The 26,937-nt window shown below is 41.3% G+C and overlaps 1 protein-coding gene across 5 annotated transcripts in view; it reads right to left on the reverse strand.

Moving 5' to 3' along the window:
- CHD6 (chromodomain helicase DNA binding protein 6) overlaps window positions 1-26,937 on the reverse strand; it is a 159,381-nt gene that overhangs the window by 82,296 nt on the left and 50,148 nt on the right. For 2 of the 5 annotated variants that reach the window (XM_015237811.3, XM_072944227.1), the window contains exons 3-5: window positions 18,239-18,768; window positions 5,521-5,668; window positions 3,607-3,756 (exon numbers count right to left, since the gene is read on the reverse strand). In XM_015237811.3, the coding sequence (XP_015093297.2) occupies window positions 3,607-3,756; window positions 5,521-5,668; window positions 18,239-18,768 (828 nt within the window). Of the gene's footprint in view, window positions 1-3,606; window positions 3,757-5,520; window positions 5,669-18,238; window positions 18,769-23,537; window positions 23,713-24,450; window positions 24,678-24,916; window positions 24,954-26,937 lie in introns of those variants that run through there. The other 3 variants (XM_072944228.1, XM_072944229.1, XM_072944230.1) reach the window with 3 other exon arrangements.

A 26,937-nucleotide genomic window follows, 5' to 3' on the forward strand; every position in this document is an offset into this window, starting at 1 on the left:
CCAGTGTGAAGAAACGGAGAGAATAAGAGCCCGAGAAAAAAAGAAAAATACCTCATTGTTGTCTTTTGAATCCAGGAGTTAAAAATCCTACCTTTTACATAGTAAGTTTTAAGCATATTTATTCATTATTTACATATTAAATAAATACATGAGTACAACTAAATGTAAGTCTTTATGTTAGTTACTACCTGACATAAAGTATTACCTATAATGAAGTGGAAATTACGATAAATTAAAAAGTGACACTTGTTTTACGAAAGTTTACAGTCTGTGGAGGGACAATCAGGAGTGATACTGAGAACAGTTTCACGGAGGCACTGACAAGTCAGAACAGTCACAGGTGTGTGGTTCGGGGTGACTCCTGACTTTAGGAGTAACAAATATACCACAAAACAGAGGAGGGAAGGTGCCACAAAGGACTTTTCATCTGAATAGTTCCGGGGGTTAATATAAGTTTACTTTATTGAAACTCTTTCACGCCTGAGAGATGCGCACACACACAAACCATTACAAGCCCTGCCCTAACACAGCTCATGGCCTGGAAGAGGGAAACAAAAAACTGGCAGCTGTTTAAAGGACAGTGAGAGGTAAACACATTAGAATGCTTGGGAGACAGAGGAGGGGGACTCGTCCCCAGCTCAGGGGGAGCAGGGAACTTGCTGGGGTATTGGAGGTTACGACTGAGCTCAGTCCTCTAGGCACAGGAAAAGACCAGACCAAGCAGAGGGTACAGTCTGCAAAGACACAGGAGGAGGCACAGGAGAGCACCATGAATGATGCCTCATTCAAATTCAAGTCCTTCTGCCTCAAAGGCAAAATTATACAAACCATACAAATTACATGAGGCAAAAACCGAGACAGCCTTGTAAAAATCTGTACATATAAATGTACCATAACTGTGAAAGTCTGTCTCTGTTCCAGGTACCAACATCAGTTTGACAAAGAATAAGAAAGCAAAGAGTCAGGATGGAAACATATTTCCAACCCCATTCCCACATACCAGGCAGGGGACTGTCCTCTAGACCCCAAAGCAGGGCTGTGCTAATCTGCCAGTCCTGATCTAGAATGAATCATGCGTAAAGATGTTTTTAGCAACTCACCACTAGTTAACCACTGCTGATGTTGCAATCTGGGGCTGGGACGGGGCCAGCAGCCACACAAGTGGGCTGAGCATGCTGATAAGACACTGCACAGAAATGTAGGGAGGTAGCAGCGGGGCCGTTTTGGTGCTGACTGCACATCCTTCTCTGCCTCAAGCTAATGCCAGTAAGCAGGTAGACACCCCTCCAAAGGGCCTTGCGAGAGAAGGATGTAAGAAAAAGCCTCATCTTCTTTCACTGATTCTGTGTCACTGGACACTGTGAGGATTGCCTGTAATCCTAGATGAGACCCATGACTTTCAGGCTTTGAATTAGTGTGGGAAATCTTTGTTCAGACCCCCCAGGAAGCCCACTAAGTAAAACAGATGCAAGTGGAGGGCTCCAGGGAGCCCTGATCATGACATCTGCTCAGCCCCTCGCAGGCTGTCCAGTCTGCCCTGTGGTGTGCAGGCCAGATCCACACAGTTGCCTTTCTGAACATCAATGCCAAAAACCACATAACATTTTTTGCTTAAATTTTTGCCTCTTTCTTGCTTAAATTTAGTAAAAATTTTTGAGGCATAATTAATGCAAATTCAGATTCTACCTTATATTTCACCATATATAAACTCTCTCTTTGCTGTACCCTGAAGAGTATAAAAAGAGCACTGTTAAGATACATAAAAATTTCCCAAATTATTTGTCTGATCAGCTAATGCTGCCCCTCAGGTACCAGGGGAGAAGTCATAACAACAATGGAAATATGGTTAATGACTTGGGCTAAGTGGCTACTAGGAGAAAATAAAGTCCCTTATAGTGTCTTAACTACCAAACCAACCATAAAATCTCCAAGGGAGGAAAATTCACCGTAAAGCAATGTAATTTTCCTCTCGCCTCACAGCAGTCTTGGAAGGGCTATTTCTTAACTGTCTGCTTGAAAAGTATGCTTCTATTAGGTGTTATATTCATTAGCTGAATAACCCTTGGCAGAGAGATGTGACATCAACACTTCATGCTAGTCACTGAGCAGCTGCTGCTATATACCTCTACGACCCGGATCATTCTGTGCTTGTTTCTTGATTGTCAAAATAGGGACAAATGGCCCCTGCTCCTAGCTACTTCCCACGCAGAGTGAAAGGATATGTGAAATTACGTGGAAATGCTTTAGGCTGGAGGCAAGGTGCTTTACACAGATAAAGCATTATCAGCGCCGGTGAGCCATGCCGGTGTCCAGGAGGAAGAACAGGTATTTGCGCTTTTGCTGCACATGCAGAACGTGGATTCTGCCAAGTCAGCGACAGTGATTCCGTAACAACAGGCAGCCTGTGTCCCAGAAGGCGCTGTTGGCAATGAGGCCTCTCCTACACGTACAGCCTGCTTCTTCTTTTGCTTCTAATTTCTCCTCCGTAAGCGGCTTGGCACAGACCTCCTTCTTTTCACACTGACTCCTCTCCCTTTCTAGCATCTGGGGTATCAGGTCCTAGTGTTATCCTTTCCCTCCCTGATACTGCTGCCAATGGAAGTTCCTAAATTGCACAGGCGGGCATCCTGCTTCTCTGCTTGAACCCATCAGTGCTCCTGCCACTTGCTCAGTCTACAGCATGAAAGCCAAATACTTCAGCTGATATCCCAGGCCCTGCATAATGCGACTCCTCCTACCACTCCTGACTCACCTCCTACCACTCCTCAAACAGACTCCAACATCTACTGAGCCCATCAATTTGTCATTGGTACCATTCATGCTGTGGGGCTTTAGTTCATGTCGGAAATGCCTCTCCTAAAACCTTGACCTCCCTTTCCTGTCCACTCCTCCTTCTGTGTAGTCACTGTAGACTGCACTTATCACAGTATCAGCACAGATAAAACTCCTGGGAGGCAGGGACCATGCCTTGATACTCATCCTTGGATCCTAGGACCTGGCCTTGCAGTAGACTCTCAGTACACATTTGTCAACTCCAAGTTCCAACTGTAATTACTAGTTCATGGGATTCCATTCACTGAAAAATACTTTACTACGTATCAGACTTTTACATTCTAATGGGAGAGACCAAGAAATAAAATGAAACCAGAACACAATTATAAGCTGTAATAAGTGCGATGAAAGAAATAAAGTGTGAAATACAGAATCATTAGGATGATGGGCAGGAGTCCATTTAAAGCACGTGGATAAAGAGCATTTCAGGCAAAAGGGACCATACAGGCAAAGGCCAGCAGGTGGGGAAGAACCGCTAATTCAAGGCATTAAAAGAGGCAAGTCTTGTGGCCGGAGAGTAATGAGAGAGATGGTGAAAGGTAGTTTATCTGAAAAATTAATGTGGAGAATTAGGGAGAGGGTATGACGACAGAGGGTCCTGCTGGGCACAGTGAGGAATTTAAGCTTTATTTCAAGTGCAATAGCCACTTAAAGGATTTAACCAGCAGTTAAAGTGATCTAACTTATGCTTTAAACAAGAGCCACAGTACAACTCCATCAAGTAGTCAAGATGACTGTCCAGCCGAGGCCAGCAGCCCACCACGAAGGCCGTACCTCTGCCTGCCAAGCCAGTGTAGAAGCTGAGAGGGCAGACGTCCGGCCGGCTCCCAGAACGGCGATCGTCTCCCCGTCATCATCCACCACTTTGAAGTCCAGGTCTTCGTTGTATTTTCTGCGCTTCACTTGCCGTCCTGAGCGTCGTTTCTGCAGGACAAACACACCCACCAGAGAGACGCTCTATGAGTCAGAGGCAAGAGCTTGTACAGGGATACCCTCACCTGCACGTACTCACATTCAAAGGGGACCCCTGTAACTTCACAAGAAGAATCTTCCTTTAACACAACTCTCTTAAGAACTAAATTCACTCATAATGGGATCCAGCTGAGGGAGGGGCTCCAAATCACCAGGATCCACTGAGAAGAGGCTGCAGTCTTAGAACCCAGTGAGATGTGTTTTATTCTCCAATGGCAGTGCTTTTCCCCCACCTCCTTTCTGGAATCGGTTTCTATTCCAGTAAAACAGGGATGGGGAGTAACTTCATCATCTTTGAGGTCCCTTTCAGCAGAGCTGGAAGCTGAGTTTATGATAATGACATAATAGTTCTTTTGGTTTTGATTTTTTTTTTGACAAATTCACCATACTTACCATGTACTCCTAAACAACTAAATAATATGAATTAGGACTTACTTTGAGAATCTCCTAACACCCCTTGAAATGCAAGTAGACATCTTAAGTGTGACAAAATAAGATTCATGAGTCACAATCTAAGGACTCATCTATAATTAAGTAGCTTGTGACCTTTTAGGGAGGCAACATTCTACAACAAAGCAACCCAGTGGCTTTCCTCAAACAGAAAAACACACGGTTCATCTCTATGTACACATCATGTCCAAGCAGTAGAAACACTTCTGGGAACCATTCCCCTGCTAGCTCACTCTTAAATACTTAAACCTTAAAAAACAAAACCAAAAGCCAAACCTCACCCCCCTTATCGTCTAACAGATACCTCCTCGACCCTCTCTGTGTTCCCATCACTTCTTCACTCAGGATTCCACATAAAGAGGTCTCCCCCGATCCCACGAACAGATCACCATTCTAGAAACACTTAACCCCCTGCTGACTCCCACCAACCTGATGCACCTGCTCCTCTGCCAATCGAATGCTTAAAAGCCACCATCCTAAGTTTATAGGCAGCGAAAAGGTCTCTGCTCTGACACCCCCGACACTACTACTTATTACCACTATGATGTCAGGCGCTGACAGCTTCCTACAATGAAGATCACCTAGAAATCTGAGGGTCTAGATGATTCTTAAGCTGCAGTTAGTTGGTCTCATTCTAAACGGTCCCCTCCTGGCAGTAGCACAGCCTAGTAAACTGCTGTGGATGTCAGAGCTCAAATATTAGAACTCAAGTCCGAGAGTCTGCCTCAACTCAGGGAGAAAATTCCTACCAATGTCCTAGGCACACTATGGCGTGTTTTTAGAAATCTCATTTAGGTGGGCCACATTATTTCTAGGTTTAGCCAAACTTTCCTTCCTATTTTGGCAAAATAAATACATTCCTGACTTTTCCAGCATCTGGAATTGTGAAAATGTTCTTGTGAAGGCTGACCCAGCACTTTGAGCCCTAAATGCATTCCCTAGATGGCAAAAGAGGCCCTCCAAGTCTTAACTAGCTTGGTTCATAATGCCACTTTTCACATTCGCTCCCTCTGTGGCCTAGTATCATGCTGCATTCCAAGAAGGAAGCAAACACCACTAAAAAACTCGGAGACTGAAAGGATCAGGATGCTAGCGAAAATGCCTGTGGTCTTTTGGTGCTCACCCACTGAAACAGTGCAAGCCCAGCCCAGGTCTGTGTGCAAGGGATACAGGCTAGAGATAGGGAGAGAGGAGCAACAGGATCAGTGTCAGCAAGATCCCGCCCGGCAGCCGGAACACCCACCAGGGATCCCGGCACAGCTGTACCTGGCTGTCTGCAGACTCGGTGGATTCCTCAGGACTACGCAGGGATGAGTTCGGCAGGCCCTGATCCAGCTCTAAACTCTCCACTGTGGTTTCACTTTTCCTTTTTCCTTTCTTCTTTTTCTCCACTGGGGTTGGTCCTTGCTCCTTGCTACAAGGAGAAATTCAGGATTAAAACTGTTGGGCAGTTTTTAAAACTAAGATTTCTCGTGATTAAAGTTATGATATAGCACATCCTGGAATTCTTGGACCAAGATAGGCTTTAAAGAAATATCTACGAGAGCTTCTTCCCAAAAATATGCAGAAATATGGGAAGAAATATCTACAAGGACTGAAGCAGAATTCATTTTTTTTAAAACCCCTATCATGACTACTATAGATATGATTGTGATAAGAAATAAAATAGTATGAACATCTTCAAAGAACCTCACTTTCAGTTTCATATAAATGTCTTCTCTAGGAAGCTTAATTGCTTCGCAGATTCTGAGAATCATTCAATTTCAATCTCCCTTTAAGTTATGTGGGAAGAGACATCTCCCTAATCCATCGTTGTCCTCTATTGAGAATGGTCTATGTATAAGACTTGGAGTGAGTACTAGGAACTCAAAAATGAAGACACCACCACCCCAGCCCTTGAGAAAGTTACAATTATGAAATTCTTACAGACCACCTAGAGCCATAGCCCACAGCAGTAGATGGATGCCTCCTGAGAGAGGTGGAAAATGGGCAAAGTCCATCTGTCCTGCAAGGCCCTGCTAAGGTGGCAGCAACTCCTCTAATAAGCCTTTTCTGGCCCTCCCTGCTGATAAAATTTCTCTCCTATACTCCCAAACACCTTAACTGCACTTTGTTTAAGGTACTCAAACTCTGATCTTTCAAAGTTAGCCATCAGATGCAACACCAGGCTCAGGACCATACAGTACCTGGATCCTCTGCAGCTGCTCGATAAACATGTGACAAACAGATGAATATTTTATACTTCTCTGATCTCTCCTATCAGATTCTACATTCCCAGAGAACAGTGTGGGCTTGATTAAGTTTTGTATTCCTCACAGTGGGTAGTCTTATGCCTAAAACATATTAAGTATTCAGTAACTATTTATTGAATAGATAGATGGATGCATCATTGGATGGGTAAGATTACTTGTCATTGGGGAGATTGGGGACAATGCATTTGAGCAGAGATATACGCAGAATTTTCACAGAGGACAGGAGCTAATTCTCATACAACACTTACTACATGCAGGCACAGTTCTCTAATCCTTTACATGGATTATCTCCTTCACTCTTCACAACAACCTTATAAGGCAGATAGCATTATTATCCTAATTTTATCAAGAGGCACAGTGAAGTTAAGATTTCCAGGGTAACATGGCTAGTAAACAATGGAGAAAGTATTTAAACTCAGGTGTGCTCGTAACCACCATGGCATTCTTGGGGAATGGAAGAACATTAAAGACAGTCTGCATGGCCGCATGACAGGGCAAGTGAACAAAGCAATAAGTGACAGAGCTGGCAAGAAATCAGGGGTACACCTGGCTAGAGAGCTTAGATTTCATTCTCATGAAAAGGGCCATGATGGCAAGCCTGGGCAAGAGGGAATGAAGACCAAGGCGAGGAGGGGAGGGTATAGCTCAATGGTAGAGTGCATGCTTAGCATGCACAAGGTCCTGGGTTCAATCTCCAGTACCTCCATTAAAAATAAATAAGTAGATAAACAAACAAACCTAATTACCTCCCCCTTAAAAAAAAAAGACTGAGGCAAGATATAACCAATGCAAACTCAAAGGTGAAAATGATTTGAACGATTCAGCAGAAGTAGAAACAGTAAGTCTTGGCAGAATGTGAAGGATGAGGAGAGTCAAAGTTACTGGCACTTCCCATCAGGCAAGTTACCGGAAGGTGTAGGGGAAGGCAGGGACACCACCAGCCTGACTTAGAGAAGGGAGACCCAGCGTCAAGAGCCCGTGGCAGCATACGGACCAGCGCCGACAGCCAAATCTGCCTGCCTCCGTCTTCACCCTTCACCACTCATGGATCCCCCATCAGGTCAGCACAAATCGAGCCCACCCTCGACTCCCCAGGCTGATGACTGGCTTTCCTACCTACCAGCAAAGTTCTTTACGGAAATTATTTTGGTCCAAGCTAAGGAAATGGAACTCAAGGGATCCTGATCATTTTAGAGGATTATACATTTTAACAAGAGTTCGTACTCTAAAGCTGGGGGTGGGGAGGAGCAGAAATTCTTTCACTTCTGATCAGTTTCAGGATAGGAGACTCAGGTGAAACAGCTTAAAAAGATGCCAAATTTTCACAGGAATATTTATCTCATGTTATATGGCTCCTCACTAAGAAAGTTACATAGCAATTTATACTCTACAAAGTAAGCAGTAGAGCTGAGGCCCGCACTCAGCTCATCTGAACCATGTTTCCTGGTCCCTTGTTTTTAATTTCCAAACCCAGCCTCCCTTTTAATAAAAGCAGAAACTTCAAATCTCTTTCAAATCTAACATTATTTGAAAATAATGACCAAAAGAATTGGTGATGAAACATTTCAGGGACCCAAACATACAAAAAAAATTCACAAATCCATAGTTCTCTTAATACAAGAAGGTTTGTGCTTAATTTTTTGGACCCAAATTTAAAGATAGCTGACTAGTACACCAAAAGCCATCATAAAAATCACATGCTCAGAACCCCATTTAATCTTCTATAAAATCTTAAAGCCTTCCTCCCAACATCTGAAATCAATTTAATCTATCCACTAAATATAGCTTCATATTAGAAAACTTTGTCTATGTATGTTTAATCTTCATTTAAAAATTCACAAATAGATGCACTAGAAATACATGCTTTGTTGTGAAACATCATACTCAAAACTAAACTAAGCTCAAGTCATGATTAAGGAATAGAACCTCCTCAAGATATGAAACTACACAAGACTTGTATCTGAAACTTTACTATAAGAATACATTTGCCTTCCATGTTTTCAGAAACACAATAAACAAGGAAGTACGAAGGAGCTGCAGTGAGGCACTTCCAAAGTCAAGCCTGGGGCACTATTAGATTTCCTAAAGAGAAGCTGAGGGTGGAGTGGGGTAGAGTGAACACTTTGTCAAACACATGTCAGTCAAACAGGAAAATGACACCTGCTTACCTATTTGGGGATAGATAAGAAGATACTCTACCTGGGAAATCTTCAAAGTGATTTTTCTGGAGGTTACCTTTGACAATAGAATCAATTTTGAGTTCCAAAAATTCTTCCTGGAGCTCTTCTGATAAAGACAGATATCAGGAAGAAAAGATTCCTTGTAAGTTTATAAATGGGATTTTCAAATAGGACATCAAGAAAATATCATCTGAATTTATCCTCCAGGAAGACTAGATGAAATGTGTTTTTCCTCTTTTTGAAATAAATTTTGAAAACCTTACGCTTGAGAGTTTTATCAAATGTAAGACATTTTAATCTCCAGATTGCTATCCTTATAGATGGATTTGGTCCATGAATGCTTTGTTTGCTCCTTGAAGTTCCAGGTTCTTCAAAAATAGTGGTCAAATAATATGCAACTAAACTATGTATGTATGTATGTATCCTCTGATCCAACAATTCACTATATAGGAAAATACTCTGGATACACCTCCAACAATATGAAAACACACACGCATGTGGTTAATCCCCGCAGCATTATTCGGTAATTACAAAATAATGAAAATGACCTAAATGTCCAAACATAAGGGACTGAATAAATACGATATGTACAAAGTAGTACTATGCAGATGTAAAACCGATTGAGAAAGAATTCTATAAACTAATATGGAATGATTTCTAAGATATACTGTTAAGTGAAAGTGCAAAGGAGTACAATAATATGCTATTTTTTTCTGAAAAAATAAAGAGAAAATAAGAAAACTTGCATGTATCTATTTATATTACAAAAAGAAACACAAAAAGGGATAAACCAAAAAACAATGATTATCCACATGGGATAAGTGGAGGGAACGGGGTGGAAGGGAAACAAGAAGGCAGTAACACTCCTTTGACTACCTTTTTACATAGATCTGACTTTTGGAAGCATATTAAAGTTCTACATATTAAAAAATTAAAAAATGAAAGATGAAAACAAGCTGAAATAAATGAATCTAAGTGTACATTCATACAAACAAATAACAGAACTACAAAGAACAGACAGAAAAATCTCATTAATTTATAAACATAGTATCTGACTATATACTTCCAGCTTTCGGGGAGAACAGCCAACAAATTCTGAACTTTTTGGTAGGCGTACAGGTGAAGCAGTTCTGAAAACATGTTAGATGTGGTATAGCGTTAAGCAAGCGAGTCAGTGTGTTGCTCTTAGGAGCTATGTTCTCACCAAGGAAGAGGGAAGATGTAAATATGACAATGGTTATATAAGAAAACGGCCATACTCTTAGGAAAGATGCATTGGAGCATTTAGAGGTAAAAAGGTATGATACTTGCAACTAATTCTCAAATAGATGAGGAAAAAACATATAAATATATATAAATATTATTCTGATATGCACCTATTCCACGGCTAAAGTGAACACTGTGTTTCTGTTCAGCATCTTTTTGCTGATAACCAATACTGATTCCCCAAACCACAAGAGTGAGCAGGTGAGGCTAGGCTATGCTATCCTAGTCCTTTTACCACAGCGACTGGTCCAGGGGTGGACACATGACCCAACCAAGGCAACTTAGAACTCCATCCTTAAAAAAAAGAATTAATAATAATAATTTTTGGCCAGAGTGGGTAGGAAAATAAATCTGTTATATAAGCCCACGGTTGCAGGCAGGCACAATTCAACTTTGGGAAGGAAAGCTGCCAAGGATGGAGCTGACACCCGAAGAGGTGGTGGAAGGGTGAGAGACAAAGAACGCTGTGGAATCCTCAACTACAGCTCCTGGTTCTGATTCCTTAAACCAGTGAACCCACTTTTCTTTTTTCTTTTTAAATTTAATTCAAGTTGGGTTTATGTCACTTGTAACCAAGAGTTCTAAGTATACAAAGGCCTAATACTCTCACCATTTAATGGCACTTGAGGCTGGATCAAAGTAATCTTATTTTTATAATCCTTGCTTTTTACAGCTTTCAAAGTTAGAACAAACTAATTTATAAGACAGAAACAAAAATATGGCAGAGAAGATCTTAGAGGCTCAAAGTACTTATTTTTAGTAACAAAACCAGACTTGATTTTATAATAAAACTCATACCCACATGTCCATTTTAAATAAACCATCTATCATTGTATTTATGACGTGGAAGAAACTTCCAACATATAAACCATACCATCCATGCAGGACTGTAAGACACGACTACCAACAGCGTATCAGCAGGCCTCCGCCCCAAGCACTCGCACCCTGCCTTCTACATAACTTCATCAGCCAAGAAGATTTCATACATCTTTATTTTCTGCAGTTTGTATGAGGAAAATAAGTAAACTTTTTGCCTTCCACATAGGAAATTATACTATTAAGGAACTAAATAGACTAACTTCCTCAAACTTTTCTCCCAGCTCTATCTCCAGTTCCCAACCTCCAGTTTTTCTTTGCTAGAACTGAGAGTTAGAAACTGAGTGCTGGATCTAAGTATGAGGGAAAAAGTCTGGGTTTGTGCCTCAACACTGCACTATTGTGAGTCTTCTATTACTTTCCCCCATGGATTCCAGGTATTGAAAAATTTTATCTACCAAACAAACTGCAATATTTCAAAATGACTCATCTTTCCATTTTAAAATTAAACCTTATAAAACGTCCATCAGAGTCTGAGCAGGAAAGAATGAGTTACTGCCACAGTGAGTTGCCATAATCCCCAAATGGAGAATAGCTGAAAACAGCTCACGATGCCAGTAACTGCCTTCACAGACATGTATGCATCTGGGGAGCCTAGCCTGAGAATACCCTATCCTAGAAACAGCTCTTCAGAGAAGCTTCCAATCTACAGGCTTTGATACTCTTCCTGGAGGTACCATACTGAAAATATGGACATTACCCCAAAGAGCTCATCTGCACACTAAATCCAACTCTTACCTTATACCCCTATTAGTTCAGCCTATACACAGAGAACTGAGTTGGGGACAGATTTTTAAAGAAACTGGCTAAAAGCAAAAAAAGAAACACACCCAAAACTAATGGTTTTAGTGCAGATGTAGTCAGCTGTAGACAAAATGTGAACCATATCTCCCTGTCCTCAGTCCCTTTAATCATATCATGAGCACCATACAAAACAAAGATTATACAAATTTGTGACATATATTATCCTAGTAAAAAAAAAAAAAGCAACAAAAACATTATATACTTGTAAGACGAAAAAGCAGTTTTAACAGATGATAGTGATAAAAGTGATAGAAACAAATGAAAAATGATTTTTTTAATGTAGAATGGCTTCAAATGAAACAAACAAGCCATCCCTGCTTGCAAATCCCATTTTCTAGAGACACCTAACAACAAATACGTTCGTGCCTCTAGTTCTTTACTTATCAACATGAAGCAATAGCTATTCAGATCCTGATATGAAAGTTGTTGAATTTAGATCTTATATATCTCTCCTACTCCTTCCTCTGCTCAGTTTTTTAAAATGAATTCTTTTAGTTTAGGCAACTATGTTTTAAATTTTCATTAGTTCTTTCTTGTTTTCTGACTGCTTCTTTTTTGTGATAACCCATTCTTGTTTTGCAGACACGGTATCTATCATTTTGAATCCGAGGAAACTACCTTAAAATCTTTACAAGTCTTTTTTCCTTGAATGGTTTCTTCTGAGGCCAGTTGTCTTGCTCATTCCTCTTTTTCCTGCTTCTTTGCTGCTTTTCACTTAGATTTCATTTAGATCTCTTCCCTACTTAACATAAAGTCCAGTGGGTGCCAGGCAGAGCGTCTCTACTCAGAACTCATTCATGTTCTTATATTTATTTGCCTTCTTTCTTCTAATAAATGATCAGAACATAAAAACAAGTTTCCAACAGAATAATCTTGTCAATGGACACTCCTGAGCTTAAGTCTAGCCTCAGTAAAGATCTGCACTCTAAACAAAGACAGGTGACTGACCTTCAAACAGTGAAGCAGAGCTGAGTTGGTTGAATTTTATTACCATTCCTGCATCACAGTTATCAGCTGACTCACAGTTCAAACAGTTACATAATCAGAAGGTCTAGGGCTTACCTTTCTAGAAGAAACCATCAAAGAAAAAAATCAGAAAAGGTAAAATCCTTCTCTCAGGATGTTATAATACTTATTGGATTTGGGAGAAAAGTCTGGTCCAGGTTGACAAACTCAAGCAAGTGGGGACAAGAAGCTGAGGCACAGAAACTGGGGCTAAACACATCATTCATTTCTTTCTTCTTTTGGGTTTTTTCACTCCTAACAGATGTGAAATATAAAAATGAAAGTATGCTCTATTTTCCCAGTGATCTTTTACCTTTCTCAAAGGATGGTCTAGGAACCAGCTTCACTCTAACTATCTGGTCAACTTCTGGACTGCAGTTTCCTGGGCTCCACCCCAGACCTAATAAATCCTTCTCTCTCTGGGCAGGTGGTCAGGGACTCCGCTTCTCTAACACACTGTCCAGGTAGTTCCTTAGCACAGCCAAGTCTGAGAACCAGAGATCCAGACAGACAGCCCTCCACTTGGGCCAGCATACTGATTAATTTCTTGACTTCTGAGAGAGAACGTAAACCATTCTGACATGTGTAGAAATTCCAAAACTCATGCTCTGCCCTCAACCAACAACATGAACATCAACACTCAAGATCCTGGCTCACAAAAGCTCAGTCAAAATGCGTAGCTCCCGGTTTGAGAGAGGGCAACCTTAAAGGGCGATTAACCTACCCCTCACGTACTCCTTGGATACCGAGTTAGAGCACCTGACGGGCTCATACCCGCTGGCATGGCCTGTCTTTCCTGTCACCAAACCGTGCTTTAATGCCGGGAAGCTGACTTTTACTGAAGGCTATGTCAAGAAAGAAATATGAAATTCACAGGCACATTAGAAGCATTCGATGCAAAAGAATTTGTCAAGGACAGTATCCATTATGTCATGTAATGTTCCCCAGTGAGAAATTTCTTTCTCAACTGGTAAAAATCTGGCACCCCTGAGGAACTGGCACAGTGCTCTTCTAGTGTCAAAGCATTTTCCCAAAGTCTTCATCAACATTACATGACCCCACAAACCTGACACCTGCCTACCTCTCTGAGCCCCTCACTGCAGCTACGCAGGTCTGCGCGTCTGTCTGTATGTGTACATGTACCTCTGTATGTCTTCCTATGCCAGTGGCCCCATCCCCTTCAGGAAAGAGGCAGTATAATTAGAAAACAGTAAAAGCAAATAAACTGCACTAAGCGGATTTAAATTTCAGAGTCAGGGAAATGACAGAAGGCCTAACTTGGCTTCTTGGAGGAGCCTTCTTGCTTGAGTTTGAAACAATGAAGGAGTGAACTAAGCTCACATTGCAAGATAGTTTGGAGGGAAAGGAAGAGAGGATAGTTTTTGTTTTTTTTTAAAGGCTTCTCCTACTTGAATGTTTTGAACTTTTATCCCCTAAGCAGTAAGTCACTATTCATCACTATAAACATCATCCTGGAAAGGGAAGATTTGCTAGCCTCTACCACTTGTTTAGAGCTGTGCTCAGTTATCTACTGCTGACTCAAATGCAAAGAGAAACAGCATAGGAAAAAGTTGGGGCCATCTTAGTCCTTGAGAGGATCTAATGGAGTGTGTAAACTGAACTTCTGTAGAAGACGGGCTGTTTCCTACCAGTGAGAGACCAATTTCTCCAAATCTGGAATCTCCCCACCATTTTCCATTCCTGACCTTCCCTGCAAGGCATAAAGAGGTACGAAGCCATGGAAGAAATAAGGGGGTTTTACAGTCAGGTGAGCCTGGAGTCAAATTCTGACAGTGTTGCTCATTAGCTTGGTGCCTCAGACAAGTTACCTTGATGTTTTCATTTCTAAAGTTATAAAATTTGTAAGAATAAAGTATTTAATTATAACCATCTACTGTTATTTAACAATAGGAGTTACTGTGTGATGTCTTATATGGATCTTGTTTTCAGAGAGAAGAGCTCTATTCACTTGTTCTAGGAAATCTATCTATCTATCTAAAAATATATAAATTACACACACATACCCCTTCTATGTGTCCAACAACCTGACAAACCTCTCTGGTAACTGACCCCAGGACATAAAAGATACAAAGCACACTGGTCCTGACCTCAGGCACTTATTTGTGCTGAGGAGACAGGTCATACATAGATGAAAATACTGGTTTATGATTGAGAAGCAGCCTACTGCAGAGGTTAACGTACAAGACCGGGAGTCAGGAGGTCTGAGTTTATGGCACACCCTTGTAAACAAGTTATTCCCCTGTGGGGCTCTGTTTCCCTTGCTGCAATGTGGCAGGGTTGGACTAGATCTTGCTTACTCTTCAAGGTCTAAAAGTCTTTTGATTTATGATGCGAGTGAGGCGTCAGGTGCTAGGGAAGTTCAGAGGAAACATACTGGCACCTTGAAGGGGAAGCTCTGTGGAGGAACTGAGACTTGCACTCAGAGCTGAAGAATGGGAAGGACGTGGGCTACAGAGAGAAGGACAAGTGGCATAGTGCTGGAGAAACAGCAGGAGCAATCCAAAGGAGGAACGAACGCGGCAGGTACCTTACTTAAGGCCTCATGAGATCAACCTAGCTGGCAAGACCAGGAGGCAGAGAGATGTCAGACCACCAACGGTTTGAACAACAGGCAAAAAAAAAAGGAGCCTAGATTTTGTCCTGGAGGCAGGAGCAACAATCAGACGTTTCTACGCAGGTATAAATTGTTAGAGAGAACCCCATTTCCCTGTCCCCATGTTTTCAAGAGAAAAACCAGGTTTTACTCCCAAGGAGGGAACAATATTGGAAACATATTTTCAGCCCTTCTTCTAATTCCTCTCACTTCTCTGACTGAGGACCTGCGGGACTGGTGAGACTGGGAAAAGGAATGGAGCATACATGGCCCAGAGTCCACTCTTTGCTTCAGGGACATGCTTGCAGTTCTGGGGGATAAACTCAACTGAGGGACTAACTGAAGCTGGATTCGGGGTGCAAGCCAGTGGAAGTTCTTCAATCTAGTTTATCAATAATAAAGCTGATAATTGCATCTCCATCTCTGTTGACTATTTTTTCCCAGCTGGTTTGGAATGGAGAGAGTAGAAGAGGGGGTTTGACTGACCACCAACAACAATCACAAACATAAATAAGATAACAGCAGGGCTTCAAAAAGATTAGCCAGGTGGCAGCTGGCAAGAGGGACTGAAGCAGGAAAAGACGGGAAGCCCCTAAATCAGCTGTGAGGCTCCTCCAACAATCCAAGCATCCAGTGAATCATCTGTAACCACGAGTGTTATCCAGGGGCTAATCGATAAAGGCTCAAATCAAAACATGTACTTGAGCTAATCTGCAAGAGAGTAAATCAGAGAGCACAAAAACAAGACTTAATTACCAACATATTTTTTACCAATTAATGTCCTTTCAGAACTGGAACTGCTTCTGCTGACCAGTGAGATCATAAATTAAAGGAGCCAAAGCAGTATTATAAATATATAAAATACTAGAAACGAAAGGCTCACCAGTCCAGAACCCTATCTGGGCTACACAGAAGAATTCCATTATGTTAACAGGTCAATCCTACACAGCCCTCAAATTGAGGGAGGCTGAAAGCATTTTCAGACAGATAACCAGCCCCATCTGCCAGCATGCTCTCAGAGGGTGTCTCCTGATTTCTAAATCTCAAGAGGGTCTGCTGTCTTCTAAGTTAGCAGACTTAGTTTTTGTTTTCTTTTTTTTGCTGGGTTTATTTATTTATTGTCATTATTTTTTATTTAATGGAGGTACTGAGGATTGAACCCATGACCTCATGCATGCTAAGCATGCCCTCTACCACTGAGCTATAGCCTCCCCTAAGTTAGCAGACTTAGAAGCACTTCTTCAACTCACTTATATTTTGTACAGCCTAATTAGGTCAAAATCAGCTCCCTTATTATTGCTACATATATATCTGACACACAACCTTGTTTTGTGAAATGCCTCCTCACTGCCCTAAAATGGAATCAATGGCAATGTCTGTATACCGATCACCTTATTTCATATTCCACACAAGGTAAAAACAAATTCCTTTAAGAAGCTGATAAAATTGTAAGCACCACAGACCAATGGCTAAAGTGAGCTCAGATACCTATGACTTTCTACTGCCTTCTACACACAGACCAAACTCCTTATCAGAGCTGTCCGACTCTCTACTTATTGCCCTAATTCTAAAACACCTTTCTTGAGGATCTTTGTTTCTTGTAATAACCAAAGTAAGTCACTCCACCAGCTCACGTCTGATTCTCCCTCAAGAACCATTTCAGCTTCTCCAAAGTAATCTGGAGATGAAAGTTATTGGCAGAAGACAGAAACTCAAGTCTGTCACTCCACACATATCAGAGATCAGAGCGTATGCACTGGGTTCACTGAGAAACAGAGCCCACAAGTTGCTCACTGGTCAGACTCCTGAGTTTACCCACTTCTCGGCCTGGTGAAGTATTTTATGGCCATTCTCTGTGAACTATACTTCTGGGATCCCACCCAAGCCTCTATGATAAACAAAGGTAAAATCCCCTGCCAGAAAGAAGGGAGTGAATATTACAAAGCAGTTTTAACTTGGATTAGAAACGTATCCATCTGGTCCCAGCAAACTGTCCTTCTGAAAATGAACTGACCCATCTAGTAAACTCTGAGTAGCGGCACACGCCACCTCAAACACTTTCTCTCTTTAAAACTTACTTCCTCTCTGCCTGACCCCATACAGGTCTGAAGGCCCCGTTACTTTCTATTCTGTTAGCATTCACATCAACCTCTACCTCTTTATGGGTGCTTCTGGTCTACACTCTGCCTCTGTACTTAGATTTCAGAAACTTAAATTCCCCTTAAATGTATTTTTTGTTTTGCATGTCCTCAAATAGCTTAAACATCATGTTCTGCATCAAGAATTTAGAAAGAGACAAAACAAAAAGCATTACAGTTGTGTACAGTTGACAAACACTGAACTCCCTGAATAAGCAGTGTGTTTTGATCTTGATGGGATCTATTGCCAGGACGCCCCACATCACCCCTGCAGCAAACCCATCCCTGTGCCCTGTGCTCTCTGGTCAAGTCACTTCAGTCTATCTCCTCTGGTCTCCTTTACTTACCAATTCCTGAGCACCTGCTGATGCATCAGGCACTATGTTGGACATCAAATGAGAGAAACAGACCAGAAAAGGGCCTGCACTAGAGAGCTCGTAGCCTAGGGAAGCCAGGCAATTCTTTTACGTCTGGAACTCTGCACAGTCATGGCTCGCCCAGACCCCCAGCACTGATCCCCAGGGCTGTGCACCCTCCTGACAGCTGCTCCTCTGCCACTCTACACTGCTGCTGTTCCCCAAATCACTGCCCCCCAATATCACACCTGTGACGGCCCTGCCCTTATACCCTGTGCGTGCTAGCATATTTTAATTATTTTTAATCCAAAGGGAATGTCAAGAAACTACAGGGACAGTATTAACTAAGCCTATCTTTCTCTCATCAGGAGGCGAGAAATGGTTTATTTTGGCTGAAAGTGGGGCAGTCATATGCAGGGGCTGGGGTAAGGCCAAAGACCAAGTGCTCCATGGAGGCAGGGCCCAGGGCACGGGCGGGAAGAAAGGGACACACCTGGCCTTCCTGGACTTGGCCCTGGCTGCAGGGTCGGTGCTGCTCCGTTTCTCTTTGGCCTCCCTGGCGCCCGAGGCCTCCCGGGGCTTCCGTGCCTTCCTGGCCCCGTCCTTCGGCTTGGGCTCCTTGGGCTCCTTGGGCTCCTTGGCCCTCTTGGGCTCCTTGGCCTTCCTGGGCTCCTTTGGCTCTCTAGGTTCTCGCTTCCTCTTTGGCTTGGGCTCCCTGTCCTTGCTTCCCTTTGCTGCCCCCTCTTGCTCTCCTGGATCCTTTTTCTTCCGTTTCTTCTTCACGCCAGTGCCTCCTCCTCCACTGTCCTCCGTCCCATTATGGGATGTTGTTTTCCTGGGCAAAGGGGTCTCGGCGTCCTCTTCAGCAGCGTACAGGTCCTTCTGGGGCAGACAGTGACTGGCAGCATCTTCAATTTTCTCTTCCTGGTCAGTGCTGTGGTCAAATGGGGAGGGGGATTTGTAGTCAAAATTGACAGAAGCATCAGACATTGGGGAGTGATTCAGAACTTTTAAATGTGACAACTGTAAAAGAGAGAGAAAAACAAGCATATTACTCCTCCACCACATGATTCACATACATAGTGATATTAACTCTGAACGCACGGATCTGTCCCACATCTCCTGAGCGCCTACAGTGTGGCAGTTCCTCCTGTGCCAGGCCATGGGCACAGAGTGCCAAACAGGACACACATTATTTGTGTTTGCCTTTGCCCTTGTGGAGCCAGGCCTTTGTGGACCAAGCTGCTATCAGCATATTATCTAAGAAGTTCATATATAAAAACCTGAAGGGTTTCCATGTTAACGTGCAGAAATCTGAAACATCTTTATTTCCCCAAGTCTTCACTCTTGTATATCACCAAGCTGCATCAACGTTCAGCTGTTCTGATTTTCAACAAGAACATCTGGATCATTCAAAACGATGCCTTTTAGGGAACCCTCCTACACTGCAAATGCAGTTTGGTGCAGTCACTGTGGAAAACAGTATGGAGATTCCTCAAAAGACTAGGAACAGACTTACCATATGAGCCAGGAATCCCGCTCCTGGGCATATATCCAGAAGGAACCCTACTTCAAAATGACACCTGCACCCCAGTGTTCACAGCAGCACTATTTACAATAGCCAAGACATGGAAACAGCCTAAATGTCCACCAACAGATGACTGGATAAAGAAGATGTGGTATATTTATACAATGGAATACTACTCAGCCATAAAAACTGACAACATAACACCATTTGCAGCAACATGGATGTTCCTGGAGAATGTCATTTTAAATGAAGTAAGCCAGAAACAGAAAGAAAAATACCATGTGAGATCGCTCATACGCGGAATCTAAAACAAACAAACAAACAAACAAACAAACAAAAAACAGAAACAGACTCATAGACATAGAATACAAACTTGTGGTTGCCAGGGGGACAGGGGGTGGGAAGGGACAGACTGGGATTTCAAAATGTAGAACAGATAAACAAGATTGTACTGTGTAGCACAGGGAAATATATACAGGATCTTGTGGTGGCTCACAGCGAAAGAGACTGTGACAATGAATATATGCATGTTCATGTATAACTGAAAAATTGTGCTCTACACTGGAATTTGACACAACATAGTAAAATGACTATAACTCAATTAAAAAATGTTAAAAATAAATAAATGAATAAATAAAAATAAAATAACACTAAAAAAATGATGCCTTTTATTTTTAACTAAAAATGGTGCTCTTCTGTATGATCATCTAATGCTATCACCGACTCAGCACCAAGTAACCTCTGGCTACTTGCAAAAACCAACCATCATAAGGGAGGACACTTTACTGTGATAGATGTCTTTGGAGAGGAAGTGTCACAGGTGTTCAAGGCAACCCTAAAAAGGATGTTTCAAAGCTGGTTTTGAGTACCATCAAATAAAAGTGCAGCCTCCTAACATGAACACCTTTAAGGAAACATCCCTTTGGAAGCAGAAGTTATATCTCATCCTTTCAGGTCTGGTGTTACAAAGTACATTTGTCATCTCATAACCAAGCTAAGGTTGCCAATAATCTGGTAATAATGTGGTTGCTAGTTACAGGGAACAAAGAAATAACTTAAGGAGAGCCTGGGAGGGACAAGTAGGCTTTCCAGGAAGATGGTTCCAATCATCTTTGGATGATGCCTTGGGATCAGCTCTATTTGTGAGCCTGCTCTCTTAACAAGAGGCCCGGTATGTGCTAAAGGGCACAGACACTTGCCAGGTGGCGTGGTTTCCCTCTGGTGTTCTGGTTTCCAATCTCTGCTCAGAACCCTTGGCCCACCCTGGGAGTAACAGAGAGTGCAAAATTCAGCTGCATATTTCCTTTCTGTTTTTTCCAGTTCCCTTTCCTACTCTGATACTCCCAAACATAACACTGAAAATCCCAGGAGAAAAAGATGAAAGAAAAGGAGGATTCTTTTGGATATTTATCATAAATAAAGTCGTCTTATAAACAAGCCTAAATCCAGAGGGAACTGGTCATTCTGGCAGGATTCACTACTTAAAAAAAAAAAGGAAGACAACTGAGTTTGAATACCTCATTGCTGATTCAGTACTTAAGATGGCTTAGGAAAAGGAGGTACTAAATAAACTTACAAGAAATTTAAATTAATCAAATATAAGAAAATGGTTAAGATGGTAAATTTTATAGTATACATTTTCTACCACAATAAAAAGACAAGAAAAGAAAATACAAGGCAATAAAAAACCCAACGATACAGTAACAGGTACCCAGTTAAAGCCTAAATCCTGTGAGCACATTACCATCCCTGGGATGTCACTTAATTTTGTGCCAGGAACACTTGGCCCTCAGGGGACAAGTTTTTGCTTAGCATGCAATGGTGGACACACTGAAAAGCCAAGAGACACAGGTTTGTTTATTAAAAAGGCTCAAAGATAACACACTGAAGAGCTAATTCCACCAAGGCAGCTCCCAGTGGGTCAATGAGGGACCCTCTCCTCAACTCACATCTCATGTCCAGGCCTCTCTTCTGAGGCTCTTCACCAGCTGAACAGGGAGCCCAGGCAGGTGCTGGTAACTAGATACTCATTCGTTAGGCAGTAACAGCAGCAGCAGCTAACAGTCAATGAATACGTGTCATATCTTTCCAACAATCCTGCAAGCTTAGTAAGATGACACCTATTTTGTACACGGAATAATGGAAGATTATTGATGTTAAGTGATGTGTCCAAGGCCATGCAATCAGGGAGCAGAGGAGCCTGGATCTGACACCTGTGGCCAAAAAGCTAACCCTCATCTCGCTGAGCATTTTATGACATCCCAGGGAGCCGATGACGAATGCTGGGCCACAAGACCAGCATGATTATACTTGGTTAGAAACATTAATGTGATGGCGTATACAACCACTTTGGGAAAAAGTCAGGTAGTTCTTTATAAAAGTAAATACAAACCTACCAGATGTCCCAGCAACTCTACTCTCAGGAACCCTAGAGAGTTGTCTAGTCTACCCCTCATTTTACAGACAAGATAATCGGTGCAGAGATAAAGCAATTTGTCAAATTAATATTCCTAGGGAGTGGCAGAGCTGGGATATCCCAGAGGGAGAAGGGAAACCCAAGAAATGCAGCACAACTGGCCAATGTTGAAAAGGGGGGAAGTACCCCAAAAGGCAGACATTAATAACAAAAATTATAAAGTTATAATCTCGAAAGTCAATAATCCACTAGGAACGTTTTTATTTTTAAGGTACCTTTGTTGAGAGCTTGGAAGAGGCATCTGCTGAGGATTAAAAATGTAAGACAAAAAATATTTCTTCCATGTGTCTCAAGGTCAGTGGGGGAAAAGGTAAAGAGCCTAAATAATGTCTTTGTTTCAGCTTCTACCAAGGAGGACATTAAATTACCACTTTGAAACTGGCCCTAAAAGGAACAGACTGCAGATGATGGACCACGGTTAACGAAAACATTTTACATCACACTGACCATTTAAATAGAGACGAGCATCTAGGAACACAAGGATGAAATTGAGGGAGGCTGACAGATGAAACAGGCAAAAATGCTAACTCATAAACCATACTGTTAATAGTAAAACACAATTCTTTGATTCAAAATTATCAATCTACAATATTCCTGGAAAAGACACAAAGATTTGAATCTAGATAAACAGGCTCCAGGTCAGCTGTAAAGGATTTAAGAACCAACAGACCGGGCCAGGTATAGGTCAGTGGTAGAGTGTGTGTGCACTTAGCATGCACAAGGTCCTGGGTTCAATCCCCAGTACCTCCATTAAAAAAAAAATTTAAAAGAACTAATGGGAAGATTACAGCCTAGGTCAATGGTTCCCAAACAGAGCTCCAAGGACAAACCTGAATTATCCCCCTAAGAGTCACTTAGGTACTTCAAAGTCAAAATAGACTCTAAGAAAATCATCCATGCTACAAAATGCACAGACCTTGAAAAAATTATGCTAGGTGAAAGAAGCCAGGCACAAATGACCACATATTGAATAATTCCATTTATATAAAATGCCCAAAATAGGCAAATCCATAGAGACAAAAAGTAGGGTAGTGGTTGCCAGTGGCTGAGGAAGAAAAAAACAGAGTGTCTGCTGAGGGGCATAAGGTTCTTTTGGGGGTGATGAGAATGGTCTGGAACCAGACAGTGGTGATCTTTACAAAAACTTGTGAATATACTAAAACCACTGAATTGCACACTTTAAGAGTATGGATATTAAGGTATGTGAATTATAGCTCAACTTTAAAAAATTCAATATATGAAAATACTGAAAAGGACCCTCTCATATGTTGCTGGCTGGAGTGTCAACTATTGAGCCTTTTTGCAGGGCAGTATAGCAATAATACCAAAATTTTAATTGTGGATATGCTTTTAAAGTGAGCAATTTCTCTTTTAGAACATAAATGAAAGAGACATTTAGATACTCCAAAGGTTTATGTAGAAGAATATCTGAAACAGAATTGTTTTTTAATACAGAAAAAAACTATAAATATCCGATTTGTCAATCTTTAGGAAATGCTTAAATTAATAGTATATCCATCATATAGAATAATACTACACAGTCATTATTACACAAAGTTTTAGTTGTCATTTTAAAGTGTCCACAACGTGTTGGAAAGTAAAAAAAGAAAACCTATGATCTAATCTCATTTTTGTTTTTTTTAAAAAGTGTTACATTAACATTAGCTTTTTAAAATAAATTTAGGAGACATACCAGATATTAACTATAATTATGCCTAGGAGATAAAACTGTGGGTAACTTTCACTTCTTTTTTTCAAAACTTTCTCAAAGTTATTATTTGTTTTTACCTGTTTCCCATGATTAGAAGGTAAGCTTCATGAGGCAGTGACTCTGTGGTATTCTCCAATAACTCTGTAGTTTATAGTAAAACTCAATAACTCTTATGGTTATTGCATGAAATGAATATTTTCAATTTGAAAAGTCTACAGAACTATACATGTGAATAAAAATGAGAACAAAGACCTGTGTGCGGAAAAAGGAATGGAAGAAAGTAAAAGGTTAATGATCATTTGAGGCTGCGCAAATTTTTTTTTATTAAATAGACATCTAAATTTTCAATAATGGGAATATTACTTTCATGATACTTGTAATAAAAAAATTTTCACATAGATGTAATAGAAAAAATTTTAAAGACTTTAATAATGAACAGGAAAAATTATTTTTTAGACAATTCATGCTCCTTCAAATCATCGGGATTCGGGAATCAAAGGCAGCATATGAGAGGCCATGATCACACCTGACTGAGTGCAGGGCAGAGAGTACACTTCGCACTCGGGCTGGGAGGGCCCCTGCACACCCTTCACCCAGTGCTTCCTCCAACTTCAGCCCAGCGGTGAGTAGCCCAGAGAGCCCCTGCGGCTGGTCTGCCTCAGAGCCTTCCACCTCCTTCAGCAGGGAGAGGAAGGGAGTCTATGTTTAGACTTGCTTAGTATCAAGAAATTAGCTAAACATAAAAGTGAGTCAAAAAGCTCATCTAAGTCTGAGACCTATCTTTTTTTAAAAGTTCAAATAATGATATTGAAAATACAAAGTAAGAAGTAATTGCTACTATGAGTTGGTCTGTGGACGTTTCAGGTGGCAAAGTTATTTTCCAATTAAAATTAGGATTGCTTTATTTTTTCACCTTCTCTTTCTTCTGAAAGAGTATTTCTTACAGTTAGCTGACTGCGGAATATACTGAAGACAGAAAACCCCACATACCCTTGCCCTTATTACACTGCAGCTGCACTGGGACTCTTTCATTTGGCAAACAGATTTGTGCTGAGTGAGCAAGACCCATCTGAGGAGGCACAGGAACAATGTCAGTGTGTGTGTGTCCTTTCTGTGTTCCTTGGGTTTCTCCTGCATTCAGCATATTCAATCCCTCTTCACCCAGGAGTCTTGTGCTTTTGGTGATAAAGCAGGTACTTTGATCCACCTGGTCACAGCTGGTAAGCAGCAGGAGAAGAGGAGTTCAGTTTCAGGTTACCTAACGTCAGGTAGGTACGTTAAGTATCTATGGTAGATTCAAGTACAGGTGTCCAAGAGGCTCTTGGATATACTTTCCAAGGGAAGTATCTACAAGAATAAATTAGACTGCCCAGAAAAAAATAGACAGAGAAGAGGAAACAGGGCCTAACCTGAGGAACACTAATACTTAAGGTCCCCAGAGGGGGGAAGAACCTACAGAGAGGGTGAGAAGGAGCCATCAGGTCAGTGATGCAGGTGGGAAAAGAAAGTGTGGCATCACAAAAGCCTGAGGATGAGAGCATTCTAAGACAGAATGATCACGGGTGTCAAATGCTACTGAGAAGTTAAGGACTACAGAGTGTGATCAACAGACTTGGCAATGTAACATGTAACTTCTGCAAAACGCCTCTTCCCAAAGTCCTTGAATCTTCCATTCCTAGTCCTCACCCTATTTTCATATTTTAGCATTTAAAACAGAGGGTTGGGGTGGTGGTGGGTTTTTCTCTTGTGATTTTTTAAGTCTTAGGAATGTGACTTCTCTAAATCTTTAGGCAAAGTCAACCTAAACCTAAAGTAACGAAACTGGGGCAAGTAGTTTATTAAATTTAGATACTGACAGGAAAGAGTTAAGAGGAGAGAAGGACAGTAATACTTATTAAGTGCTTATTTGTTAACAAGTGCTGCTTCTAGAAACTACAAGTTTTATTTCCAAATAACTATGGCTTTGGGCAAACCAAAAGCTCAAATAGATTCATTTTTCTAATCGGCTAAAGTGGAATGATGTCTGTTCCATCCAACCAACGCTAGGAGACCTAGAGTTTTTTTGTGATATCTTCTAGGCCAAGTAGATCAACAAATACTAACAGAGAGAGTAAGATTATTTTCCTACCTCCTCCTTCCTGGCCCACCTGTAACTTCACTGCAGTCTTGGGTTACCAGAACCCCGAGCTCAGAACTTAACCAAACACAGGCTAATACCACTGCCACACACAAAGGCCCAGCAAGACAGTGGCCTGGAGTCGGGAACACTGTATTCGTGGGTAGGGAATGGTGCTTTTCATATATCTCAACCTTACAGTCACTGCTGCTCTGAGGACTTAGAATTGTTTTGATATTTGAAAACATAAAATAGATTTCTAGCCCATCTGTCTGTCCCCTTCAGTTTGTGTCACAGCACTCTGACTGCAAGGAAGGCCAGTCTAGTTAGAAGGTAGCTACAAGGACAGTGAATGACGGTGGCTTTCACCAAACGGCAGGGGTGGGGGGAGGGTGGATTTGCGGGGGGTGAGTAGAAAGGGAATCAGAGATTTTAAAGATACACAGGAAATGTACACTTCCACTCCTGCTTAAATGTCACCTCTCAATGAAGTCTTTCCTGACCATGTGGTCTAAAATATCCCACCTCTACCCATTACTGCCTAGCTCTTTGCCTCAGCTTCCCTTTATAATAAGTATACCTCTTTTAGGACAGTGGTAAGGATTAAATGTATCATACAGGTCACTGTTTAAAACAGGGGGTGGCACACAGTAAGTATTTAATGTACATTAACTTTTACCAATATTATTATGTATTACTTTTTAATCTAATCACTATTTCATTCTAGCATGTTTAATATTCCAGAAAGCATTATTTTGGTTATCTACTTATTTACAAAGTTGTCATCTGACTTCTTAATCTCTACAAGAAAGGGCCTAGGTTATCTTCCCACTAGAAAAAAATAAATAAAATAGATGTCAGCAATGATAATACTGGATTTTATTAAGGGCTAAGTATTAGGCAACGTACTAGTTTCTTAAATGGATTATGTCTTAAAACATAAAACAAAAACAAGACAAAGTGTATTATGGTTCCAATTATGACTCCATTTTAGAGTAGAAGCTCAGAAAGGTTAAATAATTCACCCAAAGTCTCACAGCTAGTGAGTTATTAGAGTTTAGATGTGAACCCAGGTGTGACTCCTGGTTTCGAGAGCCACTGGTCTAGACCACTTCAAGATACTGCCTCATGTTCTGGATACACCATACTTAGAGCTAAAAATTACCAAGAATCTCTAACGACCTCTACTTTATTTCCATAATCTGTTCCCCAATGCCACTGTATCTCCCTAATCTTTCCCAAGAAAACCTTTAACTCATTAATTTTTCTTCTGTTTCTTTATAAATCCATTTGTTCCCCAGATCAGAGTAAGAGAATACACGGAGAATCAAACAATCTAGAAGAACAAATAAGATTAAATG

Source organism: Vicugna pacos, chromosome 19 (assembly GCF_048564905.1).
Source record: "Vicugna pacos chromosome 19, VicPac4, whole genome shotgun sequence".
NCBI lineage: Eukaryota > Metazoa > Chordata > Mammalia > Artiodactyla > Camelidae > Vicugna > Vicugna pacos.